At 53.1% G+C, this 18,575-nt stretch overlaps 7 protein-coding genes across 7 annotated transcripts; 2 read left to right on the top strand and 5 right to left on the bottom strand.

Moving 5' to 3' along the window:
- Positions 1–685: 685 nt before the first annotated feature.
- Positions 686–1,012, top strand: BKA78DRAFT_23000 (uncharacterized protein). The gene has a single exon (XM_066883755.1). It carries the CDS (start codon positions 796–798, stop codon positions 958–960), a length of 165 nt encoding a protein of 54 aa, XP_066750037.1. The 5' UTR covers positions 686–795; the 3' UTR covers positions 961–1,012.
- Positions 1,013–4,887: 3,875 nt separating this feature from the next.
- On the bottom strand, positions 4,888–6,199 carry BKA78DRAFT_291914 (uncharacterized protein; the record flags this gene model as incomplete). Its single annotated transcript, XM_066885974.1, has 5 exons — positions 4,888–5,181; positions 5,235–5,581; positions 5,635–5,841; positions 5,862–5,931; positions 6,068–6,199. The coding sequence occupies 5 exons, from the start codon at positions 6,197–6,199 to the stop codon at positions 4,888–4,890; spliced, it is 1,050 nt and encodes a 349-aa protein (XP_066750036.1).
- A 404-nt stretch (positions 6,200–6,603) lies between these two features.
- BKA78DRAFT_22918 (histidine phosphatase superfamily) lies at positions 6,604–8,006 on the bottom strand. The gene is made up of 2 exons (XM_066883744.1): positions 7,917–8,006; positions 6,604–7,865 (listed from the first exon to the last, which is right to left on the bottom strand). Exons 1-2 carry the CDS (start codon positions 7,973–7,975, stop codon positions 6,911–6,913), a joined length of 1,014 nt encoding a protein of 337 aa, XP_066750035.1. The 5' UTR covers positions 7,976–8,006; the 3' UTR covers positions 6,604–6,910.
- Positions 8,007–9,303: 1,297 nt separating this feature from the next.
- BKA78DRAFT_22902 (uncharacterized protein) lies at positions 9,304–11,368 on the bottom strand. The gene is made up of 7 exons (XM_066883741.1): positions 11,183–11,368; positions 11,035–11,120; positions 10,867–10,974; positions 10,734–10,812; positions 10,502–10,675; positions 10,308–10,449; positions 9,304–10,261 (listed from the first exon to the last, which is right to left on the bottom strand). The coding sequence occupies exons 1-7, from the start codon at positions 11,319–11,321 to the stop codon at positions 9,457–9,459; spliced, it is 1,533 nt and encodes a 510-aa protein (XP_066750034.1). The 5' UTR covers positions 11,322–11,368; the 3' UTR covers positions 9,304–9,456.
- A 1,077-nt stretch (positions 11,369–12,445) lies between these two features.
- BKA78DRAFT_277088 (glycosyl hydrolase family 61-domain-containing protein) lies at positions 12,446–14,502 on the bottom strand. The gene is made up of 5 exons (XM_066885576.1): positions 14,186–14,502; positions 14,026–14,120; positions 13,832–13,976; positions 13,695–13,772; positions 12,446–13,255 (listed from the first exon to the last, which is right to left on the bottom strand). Exons 1-5 carry the CDS (start codon positions 14,391–14,393, stop codon positions 12,870–12,872), a joined length of 912 nt encoding a protein of 303 aa, XP_066750033.1. The 5' UTR covers positions 14,394–14,502; the 3' UTR covers positions 12,446–12,869.
- Positions 14,503–15,122: 620 nt separating this feature from the next.
- Positions 15,123–16,965, bottom strand: BKA78DRAFT_22889 (mannan endo-1,4-beta-mannosidase A). The gene is made up of 4 exons (XM_066883739.1): positions 16,269–16,965; positions 15,849–16,056; positions 15,585–15,792; positions 15,123–15,532 (listed from the first exon to the last, which is right to left on the bottom strand). Exons 1-4 carry the CDS (start codon positions 16,673–16,675, stop codon positions 15,237–15,239), a joined length of 1,119 nt encoding a protein of 372 aa, XP_066750032.1. The 5' UTR covers positions 16,676–16,965; the 3' UTR covers positions 15,123–15,236.
- Positions 16,966–18,079: 1,114 nt separating this feature from the next.
- Positions 18,080–18,487, top strand: BKA78DRAFT_244747 (GCN5-like 1; the record flags this gene model as incomplete). Its single annotated transcript, XM_066884061.1, has 1 exon — positions 18,080–18,487. The coding sequence occupies one exon, from the start codon at positions 18,080–18,082 to the stop codon at positions 18,485–18,487; it is 408 nt and encodes a 135-aa protein (XP_066750031.1).
- Between the last annotated feature and the right edge of the window lie 88 nt (positions 18,488–18,575).

Here is an 18,575-nt window from a genome sequence, read left to right as displayed (position 1 = left end):
GGTTGGATTTGGGGCGTGATTGATGGATTTGATTTGATTTGATTTGATGCGATTGATTAGATGGATGATGGGTGCGCAAAAGTCACCACCAATGAACGAGATGACCACCTAACGGATTTCACCGGCGGACGGACAGAGAGAGACCGTCTCCTCCGTTGACACTACCTACGCTTGATGCCTTGACTGCCGCAAGCAGTCGATGATGAGGCTGCGCAACCAGCCACCAACCGCACTCCCTCCTTTCTGAAGTTCTCGCACAATTCCATTGCAGCCAGCTTGGATCTCAGACTACCCACTGCGTCCACGCGGCAGCCAACAGCACGACTCGTCCGTGGTCGTTGTTCGCCCACGCGGCAGCCCGGTCGGTGCGAACACGAGTCGCGCTGTTCATGATCCATCTCGCTTTGGCGCGGCAAAATAATCAAGCATGCGGCGAATCTCACCACCACAATAATCGCCGAGCCGACCGAGCGAGCGCAGAGTGGCTGATTGATTAGATCGTCGCTCTTTTTCGGCACTCCATGACTGCATTGCAGAAAACATCGCGGAGACGAGTCGAAAGAAAAAAAAATCATCACCACCGGTCAGTCATCTGCGGTGGGGTCCATCGTTGCGCTGTGGGGCTCGCAGAGCCTCGAGATGGAGGGGGTCCGTGAGGTGCACGCACGCGCGCACGCGCTCAGTTGCCTCGTAGGGCGGACTGGTGCTTGCAAGGACCGCTCCATAGATGGAAGATTTTGAGGGGGAGGAAAAAGAAGGAATTGCTCCGTCGGTAGGCGCGTGGGAGGTGGGAGGATGGATGAACAAGCGGATTGTGCCGTTGGACAGCGGTTGGTTCCGCGCTGTGTATCCCAGTCTGCGCGATGCGCGTGTGGCCGATTTCGCTGGGGAAGGCGGGTGGTGATGGTGCTGTTGCTGGTGATGGCAACCACCTGCCAGATTGGTGGGTTGGATCTGTAGCGATGCTCTCTAGACCACCCACCTCTCTCAAGACAGGCTGCCCAGTACCTTAGTGTCAGGTAGGCAAACTACTGGACGTCTGACTCCTCGTTCCTGATTTTTGTCATATTTCTGTTTCCTTTTTTTCATCTCTTATGTCTTGTCTTTGGCTCTTTGTTCTCCCGCTCAGTCGCTTGTTGTGCATTCTCTCTACTCTTACTGATTTTCTTGCTTGCCTAACGCAACCAAGGCATCACAAGCAAGCGTTTGTGCGTGCATTATGCTCAGTCCAAACGGATACAAACCGCGGACGGGCGTCGCTGGGAACGCAAGGGAGCGAGGAAGTTGAGGAGACAGTGTCATAGTATAGACGAGTTGAATTGTACGCCACAAAAGCCAGGTTGCACGCCACAAAAGCCAGGATTCAAGAAATGGAAGTCCATCCTGGTAAGCAAAAAGGTATGGTCATAGGGGGTTATGAAAGAGTTGGCGACTCCAAGGTGGTGCGGATGCTTGAATGCCCCCTATAGCTATGTTCTTGGACGTAGGTATTTGGTGGGGAAGTCGAGACGCATGTGTACAGGGAGTGATCAAGCACCTCAGCACCTAAAGACTTAGACATTTGAGCGCGTGAAAGGATGGCAACAGGGAGCATTCAAGTCCCCCGTACCGCCTTGGAGCTGTCATTTCTTTTTCACCCCCCTGTGTGGTCCACGTCCAGCTCCGGATCAGAGTTGGAGTCAGAATCCATGATGCCAACATTCGAAGGTAGGATGTGACAAAATGAGCGTACCGATTTCTTCTCGCTTTCACGGACTTCCTAGCGGTTGGGCGACGACTTTTGTCTCCTGGTTTTGTCTTTATACGCGCAAAGTCCGTGTTTCCTTTCTCCGAATGTGATTGCAAAGAGTTAGACCAAATTCAGCAACACTTCACTGCGAGTGCCACTTGCTTCAGGGTATGACAATCCTGTCGACCGCCATTTTTCCACCATGTTCTGTCTCGCCCAATCGACTTTCCGCCTGGACTTTTTCTACGTATGCCTGAATCAAATATTTCCATGTTAGAGATTCCCGCGCCATCCGCGGTTGCTGTCATGAACGAGCAATGCCCAAACGGAAACATAGTGATCCCGCAAATTCAAAGGTAATAGGCAAGAAGAGAGACTGATTTCAGGAAAGAATAGATGATGCATGAATAGGAAGCATTGAAGCTCCAGGCGTTGGAAGGGGAAGTGTTCGGGCCTTGATCGAGCAGCTGAGGAGAATTCTGGGAGCTTGCAACGTCCAAACTGTCTGAACCTAGGAATCAGCAACAACAATGGCACCAGACTTCGTCGCCTTTCGCCCCTCGCCCCTCTCGCTCCGCTTCACTGCTAACTCTCTCCCTGTCCATAGCATGGCAACCTAGGACCCAAAATCCCGCCAACCAGCATGCAACTCCACATATCATCCACCTTCGCCACAGCCTCCATCCGTCGCTCCGTTCATCCTTCCATCTCCCAAGTACACATGTGCATCTAGGCCCCCCTCAATCTCATACGCCTCCCTCAGATCGCTCGTCCCGACCCGACCCGATGCCATTGGATCGCATCGCATCAGGCGTCCCGCATCGCCATCGCCTGTCGTCGATGCATAAAGAGGCGCGCCTGATCTGCCCTGCGCTACTGCGCCGCAGCACTGCGCTGCTCTACGCCACATTATGGTATTCTGCAAGTTGACTCGAAATCTGCAAGTGTGGACTCCACTTCTTGGCCTCGACATGTGTCGGCGTCGCCGGAGGTTGCTCCGTCCATCGACTCGCCGCCGCCGCTCTGCTCTGCTCTGCTTTGCCACAGCCACGGCCGTGTTTGCCTTGTCGCGTTCGCCGATGGAGGCGCGTAGGGAGGCCTGCGCCGTCGAAGCGAGGCAAGGCTGGCGCTGAGGTAGGTGGTTGCGGCGTGGTCGGGAGACGAGATCAATGGTCCAGGGGCCAAGGGGTTCAGTAGACAAGAAAGGGGTTGATATGGCGTAGCTCCCTTACAGAAGGAGTCATGTACATGCGTGTTTTGTCGCGCAAAGGATGAATTCACGTGGACGGGAAAGGCAGAAGAACATGAGGGCAAAAAGAGGTGTTTGTTTGGCACGCCTCTTGCAGTTGCAACTCTGACAAATGCGACGCATTAGGAAAGAATCGTGAAATGAAGTTGATCTGTTGTCCTGTAGGAGGAGCGTCGACTAGCGGAAACGAATTCAGAGGGATGGTAGACATCCATGAGATAGAGCAGAGATTCAATCACCTCTACAGGAGCATTCGAACGGATCTGCCCTGGGGTTTGGATTTCAACCCATCCTATGCCGGTGATAAGCACTATCACCCTGGCTGCCTGCGCAAGGACTGTGGTATCTTGATTGGATTTGCAATATTGCTACAGTGATAGCACCAGTAGAGCAGATTGGGCGCGGCACTTTCTCCAAGAAACCTACCAGCCCCAGAAACAAGTAGGGAGACGAAGAGAGAAATGAGTACGTCAATCCCTTGCCCTTGTGATGAAGGCCATGTAGGTTGTTTTTGTTTAGACTTTAGTTGCGGTATCGGTTTCTAGTGCCTCTCAAGGCCAGATCATGGATTGAGTCGAAGACCTTTAAAAAGCCTGACGCGCTATGTCGGACTGGACTGCAGGTCCGCGGGATGTCGAATGCTTCTCGTGCGCGCGTCTTCGTCGCCAAAATGCTCCCCTCATTAGCAGAACCATTTTTCGATGGTTCTGGTATTCTCAGCCCTGTCAATAAGCCGGACTAGAATGCAGGTCTGCAGGGGGTCGAATGCTCCCTGTGTGGGTGTCTTTCGACATTGTCTGAATCCTCTCCTTTATAGGCGTGGAGAAGTCGAATTCGAACGCTCCTTGTCTGCGCTCTGTTTGACACAGTGATGAGTTTAGAGGTTCAAGTTTCGTAGGAGCGTGCAAAACTTACTTAGACAAGCAAAACGGCATGCAGCTGGGCAGCGGAGTGCCAATAGCGCGCAGCTTTGGAAGGGAATTGTTGCGGTTGAAGGACTCGCGTCAATAGCAGGCACTTCCGAGCGCTGCTTTCGGTCTGCCTTGCCCCAACTCTCCTCCTTTCGACTTTCTAGAGTGGACCTGCTCATCGAGTACGCAGACGACGACTCGTCAGTCGTCCGCCAGATGACCGACATAGAAATACAAAGCACCGAAGAGCGGAAAAGAAAGCCTGAAAAAAATAGAAAAAGCGAATGTATTCGGGGTATGTCGACAGCTCTCCCCATCCGATCCAATTAGTACCCTCCCAATTAAACCGCCGCCGCAAAAATATTTCCAAGAAGTGTAATCCACATGGCGACAGGAGCCCTGCGCTGGCTGGCCGACTGATTGCCCTCCAACTTTTCCGCTTGTCGGATTGGAATCGTAGCCAGCGTGAGCAGGTCCTGTAATGCCAATGTCCGTCCCTACCCCCATTAGTGCAAAAGCGTGTCCCCCGTCGGATTGATGGTGAGACGAGAGAAAGATGCAAGCCCACCCACCCAACAAACCGTCTAAAAGCCAAGCAAAACAGCTCTATGGGTCGCACGTCTCGAAAAAGCAGTCGTTCGCCGCCGCCGCCCCTGGTCTTTTCGTCTAAAACTCATCGCGTGCTCGTTCATCTCTCCACTCGACAGGCCTCGGCAAAATCAGGATAAATCGCAGACCGGGAAAAGCTCTCGGACGACTCGTCTCGTCACGCCCCCACCACAACGGCCGTTGCGGCTGCAACGACGCATAGTAGAAGCGGCAGCGAGGAGAAGACGAGCCGTGCGGCGCCGGCTGCCGGGACGGGAGGCGCGCGCGTTTCGGTGGGGCGTTTGGCTGTCGTTTCTATTGACGATGATGATGGCGACGAGGTGGAAGACGTGGAGGTGGTGAAAGATGACGAGGTCGTTGAAGTTGGAGTCGAGCTTGTTAGGCTGCTGCTACTGCTGGTCGAGGTTTCCGTTGGCGAAGTCGAAGATGGCGTTGGCGGCGAAGTGAGAGGTGACGTGCTGGAGACTAGCGGCGTCGTCGGCGGAGTGGTGGCGATGCTTTGCGAAGACGACGGCATGACTGCTGGCGTGGAGCTTTGCGGGAGAGTTGGCAGCACAGGAGTTGTCGGTGGCGGCGAGATGGTTGTCTGCGGGATACTTGTCGACAGCGGCGGCAATACTAGCGAAGGCGACGGACTTGAAGGCAATGGAAGCGGCGACGAAGGCAACGAAGGCACCGGTGGACTTGTCGATTTCGAAGGCAAGACAGCAAGCGTCGGACTGCTTGCCGTATTCACCGCAATCGACACAGAGGGGACAGACGGCTGGCCAGTGGCGGATCCCAGGGCATTGGAGATGATGCTGTTGACGACGGATTGAATACTGGACGTAGGAAACTCAGACACGGTGACCGTGGTCGTCGCGGTAGCTAAGCCGCTGATTTGAAGAGTCGGACTGGGCTCGAAATACGTCTGGTAGCTGACAGTGACGGAGCTCAGGGCGGAGAGCAAGACGGAAAGCGCATTCAGAGGCTCGGGAGTTGCCATGGCCAGCGGCGTCGTTTCTGGAATTGGCGGTCCTTGGGCTCTGGATAAAGGTGGCCTTGCCGCGTTCGCAGCGGGTCCCAACGATTTTGCTTCTTCGCCTGTTAAAAATGTTAAAGGACAGAACCAAACGCGTCTTGTTTCAGCAAACTACCTGGAGCGGTTTCAATAATTCTATTGCTTTCGCCTTGATTGGGTGGTATCGTACTGAGAGGAACTTCTGGAAGGATTTGTTTGTTGTTTTCTGGTGGAACTACTGCCGGTGGTATACTGATCAAGAGCGAACTATCAATCGTAAGCCGCCATCTAGCCAGCTGCTGCTGCAACCCCGGTGTCTGCTTGGGTGCAATTCTCGAGATTTCTATCAATTTGATCACGTACTGTGAAAACCGTCGATTATTACCGTGGGATTGGAGAGGATTATGCGTCCAATATCATCCCTTGTGATTACCTATTATTGTTGGCGCTCGATTAAAAGACCGAGCCGCGATGCGATGGTCCAGCGTATTGGGAGTTAAAAATGATAAGAACGAGGGGAACGAGCGATAGGAGTGAACTGTTTGTTCAACGCAACCAGGTACACTTACGGAGTGGGAGGTATGTAGAGGGCAGAGCTGGTGCGCGTCATATTTTTGACTGTTGGGGGAAACATGGTGGCGATGGTGGGAGAGGCTGGAAGATGCTGTCATAAAGAGGCTGGGCGGGACGGCAACGGCCATAGGTGATCGTCTATTTACAACACCAACCTCTACTGTCGAGAAAGGTCAGCCGCAGGAAGAATGCCAAATGTCCTTGGAGAGAAGATCAGCGAACACATATTTATTTAGGACCAAAAAACTATGCTATAACTATTCAAACTTGTCGTTCTCGGATCCGGGTGGTCAGTGCAGCAGGCAGACCGGGAGCGATGCGTGGTTGGCGGGACCCCTGCATCCGTCCCGTACCGAGCCGTCGATGCGCCTCTGGCTGAGGTTTTGACAGTCAATGGCCAGCCACGGACCGTTTATAAATCGGCGGCTTGTTGTGGCGGTGTCCTCGAGTCCCAGTATAGCTACAGATCAGCTAGGCAGCTGGGAGCCGGCGTTGGTGTGTTGCATCTACATCACGACTTGCCGGTTTGCTGGAGACTGACGTCAAAGGCACGAAGCTGGACTCGTCTCAGCATCTTCGCAGAGTTCTGGAGGCCTGATTTCTAGTCAGCTTTTGCCGCCTCTTAGATGTGATTGAATTCGAGGGGGAATTGAAGGGTCAGACAGCAGTTGGATCAATAATGTGTCCACATCGATATTTCAGAACAGGTCTGTGAGTTATCGGTTTCTCATCATGAAGGGTAATGACTTGAAGGAAATGCAGGTACACTTACTTCACTGGAGTAATGACGGCGGGTAGCATGAGTTCTAGTTGCTTGGGAGGTTAGCACGAAAGGTCAATTATTCACGTTTTTGGCGCTTGAAGAAAGAGTCCATGGTCTTTTGCGTCTCGTCATGTTTGGCGCTGCCAACTCCACGGCCAGTTCGCTTCAGCCCTTGCAGGTGGACTTTGCAGTTGATAGCTTTGATGACTGTAGTCCAACCGTGCAAGGCCGGGAGCGAGGCTGGCACAGTGCCCGTTGTTCTTGGCGACGTCGCGTGCCTGCCTTTAGGCGAGCAATCTGAGTTGTGAGGCTCTCTTGCATCCGCCTCATCATCTTTCTGGGCAAGGACTGGCCTCGTTGTCGGTGAGCCGGTGGCACTTCTCTTCTCGGTAGCCTCCGCATCCTTTGGGGCGTCGGAGCAGCTTGCAGACTCGGACTTGCTCAAAACCAACTCCAGGTATCCTGTGTTAGAAAATGTCCCAAGGTGCTCCAAGCTTACAGGTGCTTTCAGACCCTGCAGATCAGGCGCAAGGCTCACGCTGTTCTTGTCGAGCCGCTGCAGGAACCGCTTCCACAAGACGGAGAGAATGATACCATGCGCAACGACAGCGACCACAGGCTCATCGCCAGCTTCGGCACTCACACACAGGTTGATCAAGTAGTCGTCGATGAATTCATCCGCCCGTTTGGCCATGGATTCCTTCGACTCGACGTCCACAAAGCTTGAGTCATCTGAACCGGGTGTTTGGTGCGATTCGTGACCAGCCTTGCGTTCCAACGATCGTGCGGAGAAGGGCTGCCCTTCGTAAGAACCGTAATCTTGTTCTTGGAGCAGGCCCAGGCACGTCACCTCAGCCGCGTTCCCTTTTGTTCTCTGGGCGTCGGCGACAAGCTGAGCAGTCTTCTGGGCGCGCTTCAAGGTGGAGGAGAAGATGTGAGAGGGGTGGATATCGTTCTTGGCCATCCATTGGCCCAGCAGGGTGCCTTGGTGAAAGCCATGGTTGGTCAATTCAGAGTCCCGTCTGCCTGCGCTATGCGGGTTAGCGTACTTGCGGAGCAGGGAGAGCAGAGAGGGTACTGACTAGAGCTGGGCCACGTTGTCGACAGTTTCGCCGTGGCGGATAAGGAACAGGCGGATCATGGCACGTCCTGGTTGATGGGCAAGGTTAGGTTGAGGTGGTTGAGCGAAACGTCGAAGGGAAATTTGGAAAGTCGGCGGCGGTTCGCTTAGTTAGCGCGCTCTGACAGGGTTAGCGCAGTACCTGCCGACCACCTCTCCACGCCCTCCCCAGTCAACTCGCCACTCACCCACCAACCACCATACCGGCTATCACCAGAACAGGTCAAGTCTCGAACTCGTCGGAGACAGGCTTCAACTGGTGTAACACACACGGGGGTGCGAGGTTGGCTTTGGAGTGCTCTCCGTGTCTTTTTGGAGGAATCCGGATGCTCATTTCCTTAGCTCCAAGAGTTGACCACTTTCCATCAATCTTCTTTTTGGAAGCTTTGAATGCTCCCTGTTTCTCGCTACCTTTGGTGTTGCGCTTTGTCATGGCTTTAAGTGACAAGGTGTCAAGGGCACTTCAATTTCTTTCTATTCGAGGAGACTTACCACCGTCAGCCGAGCGTCTTTGCAGGCGCGCTCCGGATTGCATCACCTATCGTCCTCAGATGTCTCGTTTGCTTGAGCGTCAGGGAGCCAGGTTTCGATGATTTTGGCAACAGTCTGCACGACATGGCCACCAACTGGTCTTTCTGACTCGCACTTGGCGTGAGTCGCTCGCAAACCTGAATCATTGCTGGCTTCTTAACCATACCTTTTTTTCCAATATCTCCGGTAACCTTAAGAGCACGACAGTAAGTGTTTCACGTGGCCAAATTAAGCAACTGGGGCTACAAGGCATCGCGCCTTCGATACTCGAATGCGGAGAGAAGCGCGGATGCACCAACAAGCAGTTCTCAATGCTTAGCCAAAAGTATTTTGAGCCTCCACCAATGAAATACGGATTCAACGGGGTATATCGTGGAAAGAAAATGACCAAAAAGAAGCCCACCAAAATCGCCAATTACAATCCATCATGGAACATGCCTTCTTCCACGGCCTTCGTACCTGTTGGTGACGATTCCATACAGCGTCCACCACGCTCGAACCGGTGCAGTTACCACCTCTTTCGACCACGTTGCTCTTGCGCCTGACGGAATTTCCAAACAAAGTAGACCGAATGCCTGGACTCCTGCCTCCTGAGGTTGACCCTTGAACATTACCATCACACCATCACCAGAGTCCAAGCTGTTCGCATCTCCAAGACAAAGCATCGCACTTCAATGGCCTTGATGCGCAAAGTGTCTGCCAGGACGCCTGTTATCGACCAACCACAACGCCGCTTTCCCAGTAGGTTTCGGTTCGTCAGCGGAAAGTCCGGAACGAGAGAGCGAGGCTTGGTAGCAAAACCTGTGGCCCGCAACGCTGCCATAGCCCCAGTTCGGCGTATCAAGAGGCCCGAACGCTAGCCATGGGTTTTGGCAAATGATGAGGACACATCCTCGTTCTTTACACAGCAGTTTTTCGCTGTTGCTCTCGTGACAAGACTTTGATCAGGGCTTGAACTTCGCCTAGAGACCTCAGAGAGCCCGCCCGATACCGCCACCGCGGCTGCTTCCTGTCCCTCTAGAATCCGGTCTGAAAAGTCCAGGGGGCTCGAGTGGGCTCGGTGGTGTAATATCGTGCAGTTCTCGACCGTCCAACTCACTCAGTTCCATGTTTTCCAGACTGATGGCACCGGAAGATTGAGTCCGCTGACTGCGAGGCCGTGGCGGTCGCAGCATTGGCGAACCACTCGGCTCAGCCAGCGCCCAGGACGGAAGTGGTATGCGTGGCGTATGCGGCGGCGTATTCGTGTCTGGCAAAATTCCTAGATTTCTCAAATACTTCGAAGCTGGGCTGTGGGAGCGATGTTTAGACACGGTGCGCTTTTCCCAGGTATTCCATCGACTGCTCTTTGGATCGCGCATGCACGCCATTTCATCGTTGTCTGGCGGAGGAAGCGGTCGCAATGGATTGAAGCCGTCTGGTGAAAGATCCAGCCGTGGAGAAAGAGCCGATGTGGCGTTGATGCTGTAGGTATCAAACGACTGCTGGTCGTCCTTGACGGTCACGGTCGATGTGGTGGTATCCTTTTTGCTCCTCAATTGGGGAGAAATCTGATCGAAGAGGGTCCACGAACCAGAAGGAGTGAAGTCCTCCTCGTCTGTCCCTGCGCGCTTGGCTGCTTGCGCGATGAAGTAGCGGGAAAGAACGACAATGGACCCACCGATGGTATACATGAGGATTTCAATCGAGTTGAACATGACGAACACGACTTCAGCCCAGGCAACGTCTCTCTTCTCCTGGGCGCGGTTCGTCCAGATTCCGAAAACTCCAGCGCCCCTGCGAATATGTTAGCTTCAGCAAAGCAGAAATTCTGGACACGTACGTCATCACGGTCCCCACAAGCGACGCGCAAAAGACCATGTAGAGGACTCGTCTCTCGTAATGCTTCAATCGAGTGCGTCGCAAAATGGAAATCGGAATGTAGATGAGCACCATGTCAATCACGATGCTCAATCCCGCCCAACCTATTTCAAAATTCTCAGCCATTGTTCCGGACATGGAGTCTTCTCGTCTCACTATATCTCGCAGCGTCAATGTTGGCGCAGTGAACGGGCTGAACATCGTAGTCGAAGTTCGACATGAAGGGCCTGCATTGGAAAACCCAGACAGCGCTTTCGGCAAGGCCCAGCATTATTATGATCGCGGAAAGTACGTGTGTGGCTATTCGAAATCCTCTGAACGGATCCGGCACTGTCATCGTGTCTTGTCAGCAACTTCGGTGTCAAGATTTCCAAAGGGGCAACAATACACATCTCCAGGAAACCATAACACATCGAAACCTTGACCATCGAAAGAACAATGTAGTAGCCGCACCACCCGGCTTCCCACTGTTGACCAGTCAGCCACTGGCATTGCAAAACGCCATCGACTCGATTCTTTACCTTCCAGAAAGGAATAGTATCTTCAGGAGGAATGCTCCATATGTGCTTTCCACCTCCGAAGTGATTCGTCATAATCTGACTTGTCCAGAAAGGAAATATCAATAGCACCTGCGTATTTTCTCAGCACCGACTTGCCCAATTTGACAGAACCTTTTCGAGTCAACTCACTGTTGCAGCCAGCGTCCATAACTCTGCCTTTCGGAATCTTCCAAATCTTCGATGTTGAGTGTACAGGCGGGCTGCCATTATCATGACTGAACTCAACTGTCAGAATATCTTGCTCTTTCTCCTAAGGTTTTGGCGACGGGCTTCATACAGCTCAATGCATTGCATGTGCATACAACCCCCAGCTCCAGGCGATGCCGCCACATTGTGACCGGTCGAGACGGATCATACTGGGCATTAGTTGTGGTTGCGTTGGCCGAGGAGTAGTCGCTGCTGCCGTCGCTGCTCATGATTGCATTCGAGGATCGTTACGCCGTCGCATCCAGCATGTATAGCGAAGTTCCGAAGCACTTGCATACGCCAAAGCCCACAGTGGGCGGGCACACCAAAGCTACTAATAGCAAAAGCAGAGCTCTCTGGTGGTAAGAGCCGGCAGCGGCGGTGCGGGACGAGCCAAACAGGCATTGGGCCTGTTATACTAGGATTGTGAAATGCGGCGTAAACTAACGCAACATGGAAGGTCAGCGGCCGCGTTCCCTTCTCGTATCAATTGCGCAGCCTTTATTCCACCTTCAGCCTGTTAATCTGTAGGAAAATGGATAAGCATGCTGATGAATCCCTCTTCAGCTTCAACGGTCACGATTGCATTGATACTGCAATGGGGCGGCGGGTTGCAGCTTCTCTATCTTTCAGACAAGCGAATACCCATGTCCGTTGGCCTCGGACTCGAAGGGTGTTTGAAGAGTCGCCCGCAGCACGCGATGGCGATTGAGTTGCGCAAATATCAGATCGTCTGAGCCCTGAGATGTGGAGGTGTAACTCTTCTTCCCGCTTGTCTTACGATTGCCTAAAGATGCAGCCAGTTGGTAGCGTGGTCAGCGCCGCCATTGCGTTATAGATAGAAGCCCCACTCCCTCTATCTCGATGGTCAGCGTCGCGATTCTGCAGCACAAAACGGCGTACCGTTGCGCTCTGGTACCTACCGAGTACGCACAACGATCGCTGCCAGCAACCCTCCAGAGCGTTTCAGGAACCGGATTTTCCAAGGCCTCTGGGGTTCGCGGATTCTAGCGGATAAACAGGCACAGGCTGACTCGGGATCCTCGCATTTTCTGTGGCTGCGAGTCATCGAACCAATTGCACACCTCGTCCCGGCTGCGAAGTCCCGATACCAAACTTCAGGACAAAAAGCATATTCGTGAGGCCAATTCGTTCACCACCATCTCTGACGCTGCCGCTGACCTCAGTCTCTCCTCAGACTGCCCCGCATGCTCGGTGCCGTTATCGGTCTTGCCGAATCGTCGCCCCCAAGCCGGAGCACACGTCTCATGAGGTAAGATATGCCGTGAGCAACGTGTTGGACGTTCCGATGCACGCATTCAAGAAAAGAGAAGTCCGCGTAGCTGGGAAGAGTGGGTGAGCATGTGCTGTGGTGAAGCCCACGTGTGATTGATCGGTAGTGACCGCCCGCTAGCGCAAACTCTGCTCTCCCAGTTCCTAAAAAAATATCAGCAAAAAGAAACCAACGGCCATCGTCGTCAAGGAACCCTGCAGCCCTCCGTCATGAAAGGTGTTGTTCGTCCACTTCATCCGGATGCAGCCACCACGCGCCAACTCAGCTCTATCTTGCCAATTTTTGGACAAAATGCGATCCATTGAATGCTAAATTTGCCATATTGGTATCTTAATCTGCCTTGGAAGTACGATGGCGATGGCGCAAAGAGGAGAAATTATGCTCCATCCAGTGCATGGAGGTGCACTGAGTTTGGAACAGAAGAAGTCAAATAACCGTATTCTCCAAAACTCTACTCCCCAGACCAATGACCAACCCATGATCTTCACTGGAAGTTGCGGCGACGGCGACGACGGCAAGCCTTGGAGCTGGGAGTGGAGTTGGCCTGGGCAGCAGCAGAGGCCTGGGCAGTCGAAGCTTGCGCGGCAGTCGATGATGCAGCCACGGGAGTGGCAGAGGCGGAAGAAGCGGCGGCGGTGGTCGCGGCAGCGCTGGCAGCAGTCGAGGCCGCCGGGGCAGCAGAAGCTCCGTCTGCAGCACCGCTCCAGACAGCCGGTCCGGGAGCAGTGTACGTCAACGGCGTGGAGTAGATGTTGATGAGGATGCCGGGGTCGGAGGCCTTGTAGGCACCTGGGAACTTGACGCCACTAGGAGTAGCGGATCCACCGCCAGTGACCTTGAGTTGATAGCAACTCATGTAGAACTGCGCGCCTAATGATGGTCATGTCAGTGAGGCTATCCTCGAAAAGAAAAGAAAGTGTATCTTTTTTTCGCTTGAGTCTGGGCAAGGGTTTGGTTTGGAAGGGGCAAGGTTGTGAGGCCTGGTTCGATGGGCATTGCAAACCACCCAAGTCGCTTTCAAGGCGATCAAGTACACCCCATTCCATCTTGACTTCGAAAGCTTGAAGCTCGTTTCTCATCCAGCCGCAGGATGCTTGAATGCTTGCCGTGCTCCGCATGGAATGCTTTTGTTGTCACGACGTTTGCCAAGTGGTGGTCCATTTACAGACTGCAGGCGGAGAGGGACTATTCAGGCATCCCTGAATGGGGGACACAAGGGAGCAGTCGAGCGCGCAACAAGACTTTGAACCAGGCCTCAATTCACAGGATTGAGACGCGACTTTTCACGTTCAGGGGGCTCATGACTTACCGCCTTCGGAACCAGCAGAGTGCAGAGCAATGGCTTCGGAGCGGACCAAATAGTCACCAGCCGCAAGGGTGGAAGGGACTGCAAGCCAGCACAGTCAGTATCCTGTCTCGAAATCTTGTTCAGACACAAAGCCATACCGGTGAAAGTCCTCTTGCCGCAGTTGGCATTCAGAATCTCCGTGCCCCATCCTTCGGTTGTGCCGTTGTAGGTGTCCTGCGCGACCTTGAACCAATCGCCGGAGCCGTCTGCGGTCGTGGCATCGTCGACCTTGGACATGTAAATCTATCCCTCGTGAGCAAACTTTCGTCAGTAGACTTGAACAGTCACTTACCAAGACCGGACCGTAGTGGTTTCCGCCAATTGCATCGGTGGAGCAACTGCGGTCACCATCTTGTTGATGCATTTCCACGGTTAGAGTATCACCAGCTACGAAGCATTAGTCGAAATTACTGTGGTGGAACACATGGGACCATAGATGGCGATAAACGTACCGGCAACCGAGCAGGTCTTCGCTACAGCGCTAGTCCCAGCATTGCACCTCATGTCGTTGCTAGTGACATCCTGGACCGGGCTGTTGCTGACAGGCAAGCGCACACAAGTCTCAACCTTGTCCTCAGAGTTGACCCAAAGGTCCTGCCACGTCGCATGGGCCGAGACGAGCGAGGCCGTTGCGAGGCATGCGAAAAGAGTCGACTTCATTTTGCTGCACTGCAGAGGTGGAGAAACAGAGAAGGCTTTGCAAAGGAGTGATGCAAATTTGCGTCGACCGGCGACAAGCTGAAAAGAATGAAGAGACAGAAGATGGTGAGGCTAGAAGAAGAGTCCGCTCTCACGACAGACCTTTGGTTTATATCATGAACCAAACGGGGACGATGTGCCCCTCGACCGCAAGGCTCGTGGTCATTGCTGCGCGTGGAGCTCACCCGCTTCTTGCCATTAACGGCATCGAAGCCGGCCCTCATTGCCGGTAGTATAGTCCTTCATGTAGCCCTGTGGCTTCCATAGGATAAGCACAGGACTATGCTTGTTTTCAAGCTTCTTGGCATGCTTTGTTTCTGGCATAGCCGACGAAACATCAAACAGATTTGTCCACGATGGGGGCTTAAGCGAGGGCGTAGAGCGCTTAGACAGCACCGCAACGAAGTGGCTGCATGAAGTCGGTATAGGCGAAACGCCTTGGCAGCGGGTCCACGGCCTGTGCGTGATTCGAAGTCAGCTGTTGAAGAATCGGGAGCGTGCCGAGTTTTACGGAATAATAGAGCAGACTTGCCGTGGGCGTCGTGCTGTTGAGATCATGAGAGCTGGCTTGCCGCATGTTAACAGCTCGCTCGCCTCGCCTACAAGATCACACGAAGAATAAGACGGCCAGCGTTTGTGGAGTTTGTCCGCGAATCACTGACCAACATCAGAAGCAGAAATGTGAAGCTAGCCCATGATGCAGAGGTCTGGTTTTGCTGAAGTATTTGATGCATTTTTCCGAATTAAAAGAATTCCGAGCTCTTCGAAGTTCGAAGACAGCCAGTGCTTTGGCAGCTGCCCTTTCTAACCAATGTTGGTCTGGTGGTTCTCAACCAAGCATGTCCACTGGGTAGAATTGTAGAAAATGGTGTTTCCGTCATCAGAAGTCTGGCCTGAGCTCAAGGTGGTGCCAAAGTCCCAGAAAAGGTCTGCAGCGATGCCAGACGTGTTCAAGGCAACGTTCTGCCACTTGCCTTCCACGCTGCATTTGTCCGACGTGACACCATACTCCTCAAGAAGACATGGTTTGTTGGCGGCAGCGCAGGCCTTTCCGTGTGCCTCGATCCATTCCGAGCCGAAGGGCTCGTTGGATTCACTCCCTGAATATTTGTTAGCCGCTGTAGGTGCAAATCACTAGAAGGTGTAACGCACAAGATGAGGGGTAGAGGTGCAGAGTGCCGAAGTCCAGGGTCTCGATTTTAAGGTTCTTCTCAAAGTCGACACCCTCGCCATACGTGTATGGGTAGCTGCCGTCGCCGCCGCTGAGACCGAAGCCCTCGTCTCCCAAAGTGACCATGTGGTTGGGATCGAGCTGCTTGATATACTTGCTGGTTGAAGATGCCCAGTCGTAAATCACAGACTAAGTAAAGTCAGCTACTCAGCCTCAAGCGAAAATTGTGGGCTTCTCCAACTGACCGTCTCGCAGCCGTTGCAGCGCGGCTCATTCGCCAACTCCCAGGCGAAAACGGCACTCGAATTGCTGTAGCGAGACACGACCGTCTTGATGTACTTTTTATACTGCGTCTGGATCTGAGTGTTGTTGTACCACTCCGGGTTTTCGGAGCCGCCGTAGTAGTTCATGTAGGCAGCCATTCCGCCATAATCCGTCCAGTTGTTGACGAAGCTCCAAAAAGTCAGCAAAGACCAAAGAAATAGCAAACCCAAGGCTCTTTAAAGCAGTGCTATGAAGGACGCAGCAACACGGGGAGAATTTCGATGCTCTTGAGGACTCATATGCAAGCTCTTGAAGAGATAAACAGGGAACCTTCGAAAGTTCGTGCCTTGGAGTTTGAATTGCTTTTGAACCCCATACTGGGATTGCCAGGAAACACTCACTTGATGATGAGCTTGATTCCACGAGATTCAGCCGCCTTGACAACGTAATCCAGACGCTGCAGTCCATCGGAACCCGTGTTGATGACGGGGTCCTTTCCCTTGACAAAGGATTGGAACCACACAGTGCCATCAGTGGGCTCCGTGTTCACGTCGTTGAAACCCCAGACGCGGAGAATCTTCAAGCCAGACGCTTTGATTTGGTCCAAGGAAGTATCGACGTCGTCATTGTTGGTCAAGAATCCAATCCAGTAGCTGTTTGTACCAGCAAAGTACTTCGAAGTTCCATCAATGGAGAATTTCAATCCGTTGGTGGTTGGATAAGAGCTCGCTGCCCTCGCCGTTGGCGCTGCAATAGCACTCGTAGCGAAAATCGCAGCTGTCAGACCGAGAAGAGTAGATGACTTCATGATGAATCGAAAAAGTAATGCTCGAGCCTGCTCGATTTGCTTTCGAGAATTCAATGCGGTGTTCGAGAAGATAGATGCAACAAGAAGCGAGTGACGAGAACGTAACCGCAAAAGACTGGATCGACGTCTCAAAATACAATCGAGCCTGCTCAGAGCTTGGATGCAATAGACGGAAGAATGCCATCTCAAAGCCGACGGGGGCGCCAGGGTAATAATACCACTGGCCGTTGGGCCCTTGCGACGAGCGCGGGATGTGCTTCGCTTGCGTATTCTAGGCGCATCGCGATGCACAGAGTCTCAGAAATATAGGAGGACTACAGGCCCCGCTTCGGAGGTAGACGAATTAGGCAGTTGGCTGTATACTTGGTTTTGTCGGTTGTGGTACAAAGTCACGAGCGTTCTCGTTCTTGGACTAGACTGGAGGTTTTCAAGGTCAGTGATGGATATAGGTCAGATTACAAATTCAAGTGGACTTCTCTCAAGACTGACGCAGTGAGCAAAAGTCGCGTCAGATGGCGAATTTATTCTCGGATAAGAGACAAGTAAGCGATTTGCTCTGTAATTCCGCCCCTTTGAGGCGATGGTGGTGAATCTGTGGATGACCCTGACAACAGTCATCTCGCTTCGTATCCAAAGTGGAGCCGAGCGACGGAGATCATGCAAAGGGGTTGGTTGCCAGAAGAGCAGGAGCGCGGAGGGCCTGTCGCAGAATTGCTTTCCGTCGGCCAAAAGCCCGGTCCATGAACATGCAACGCGACTGCGCGACTGGAGTTCTCACGTCTCGCTACAAATCTCTTTGCCCCTCGACTTTCGACAATAATTCAGCCAACGGATTACAGGCTGGTACTTGCAAGCGGAACAGCGTTCAGCAAGTCGTTCGATCCCAAGTCAAGTGTCTTGTGAAGCTAGATACCTCTCGTCCAAGGCTGGCAAAGCTTCTGACTGGGCGCGTTATCGAAACTGATTCTTGATGAAGTGCATGCGCTCTTTACTGGCGGAAGGTCGTAACGTTAACAGCACGCCAGCTGCGTATAGGTAGGTAGTCCTCGTCCGGTGGACAAAATGACTGACAACTAGAGGAGCCGATATTCCACTAGTAAATTTCTCATGATGACAGCCAAAGATCGTTGCTCTCAGTAGTCTCTGCCCTCTGCGAGATAGTGAATGACAAGTAGGCAGGGAAACCATAGTCACATGACGGTGTTTTTCCCTGCAGCTAAGCCTGTCACCGCGGCTGAGAAGGCGCTTATGCAGTCAAGTGGATAGCTAGCCTTGAGAGACGAGTCCACTGGCCCCGAGACCCATCTGCAGCAACACCACCACTCAAGTCGTGTCAGAGCATCACCGGAACCGCCAACAAAACTCAACCTCTTGCCCCAAGAATACCAATCAAGGGCCACCGACATGTCGTCGCAAAGCGCATCCCAAGCAAAACAAACCGAGGATGAACAACGCATAGCCGAAGCTCGAGCTGCCGTAACAGCATCCCTCTCATCAGTCGGCGGCTCGCTGGACACGGAATTGCGCACAAGAGCAGCCGACATCCATGCCAACGCCGCCACCATCGAGAAGCAGGAAAGGGAACTTGCAAAACAGACTGCTGCGCTCGCGAAGGAAACGGCGAAGTGGGAGAAGCTTGCCAACCAGAATGTGAAGAAACTGAACGAGATGGGAGACTTGCAAAACTGGGCCGAAATGATTGAGCACGACCTGCTGGTGGTAGAAGAGACGCTGAGACTAGCAGAAGGGCGTGCAGAGCCGGCCAATGCCAGTGGAACGAGCGCATGGACGAACAGCCAGAGCGAGGGCTAGGGACGATGGTCTTGGCGAGAAGGCTTTGGTGTTTGTACGCGGTGAAAGCAGAAATGAGTGGTGGTGGGATAGTCCTGAGACTGATTCA

Source organism: Phyllosticta capitalensis, assembly GCF_038381095.1.
Source record: "Phyllosticta capitalensis strain CBS 128856 chromosome Unknown BKA78scaffold_1, whole genome shotgun sequence".
Lineage (NCBI taxonomy): Eukaryota > Fungi > Ascomycota > Dothideomycetes > Botryosphaeriales > Phyllostictaceae > Phyllosticta > Phyllosticta capitalensis.
The sequence above is the reverse complement of the archived record's forward strand: the minus strand, read 5'-3'. Positions and strand labels throughout refer to the sequence as shown.

Bases quoted from the DNA above. Each gene is read 5' to 3' on its own strand.
- BKA78DRAFT_22889 (XM_066883739.1), bottom strand. From the start codon at position 16,675: ATGAAGTCATCTACTCTTCTCGGTCTGACAGCTGCGATTTTCGCTACG. The intron at 15,793-15,848 runs GTCAGTTGGAGA...GACTTTACTTAG, and splicing joins GCTGCAACGGCTGCGAGACG to TCTGTGATTTACGACTGGGC. The intron at 15,533-15,584 runs GTGCGTTACACC...ACAAATATTCAG, and splicing joins GCACCTCTACCCCTCATCTT to GGAGTGAATCCAACGAGCCC.
- BKA78DRAFT_22918 (XM_066883744.1), bottom strand. From the start codon at position 7,975: ATGATCCGCCTGTTCCTTATCCGCCACGGCGAAACTGTCGACAACGTG. The intron at 7,866-7,916 runs GTCAGTACCCTC...TAACCCGCATAG, and splicing joins GACAACGTGGCCCAGCTCTA to CGCAGGCAGACGGGACTCTG.
- BKA78DRAFT_22902 (XM_066883741.1), bottom strand. From the start codon at position 11,321: ATGAGCAGCGACGGCAGCAGCGACTACTCCTCGGCCAACGCAACCACA. The intron at 10,975-11,034 runs GTGAGTTGACTC...GAAAATACGCAG, and splicing joins TATGGACGCTGGCTGCAACA to GTGCTATTGATATTTCCTTT. The intron at 10,262-10,307 runs GTACGTGTCCAG...ACATATTCGCAG, and splicing joins CTTGTGGGGACCGTGATGAC to GGGCGCTGGAGTTTTCGGAA.
- BKA78DRAFT_277088 (XM_066885576.1), bottom strand. From the start codon at position 14,393: ATGAAGTCGACTCTTTTCGCATGCCTCGCAACGGCCTCGCTCGTCTCG. The intron at 13,773-13,831 runs GTATGGCTTTGT...GCTGGCTTGCAG, and splicing joins CGGCAAGAGGACTTTCACCG to TCCCTTCCACCCTTGCGGCT. The intron at 13,256-13,694 runs GTAAGTCATGAG...GACCATCATTAG, and splicing joins CTCTGCTGGTTCCGAAGGCG to GCGCGCAGTTCTACATGAGT.
- BKA78DRAFT_23000 (XM_066883755.1), top strand. From the start codon at position 796: ATGGATGAACAAGCGGATTGTGCCGTTGGACAGCGGTTGGTTCCGCGC.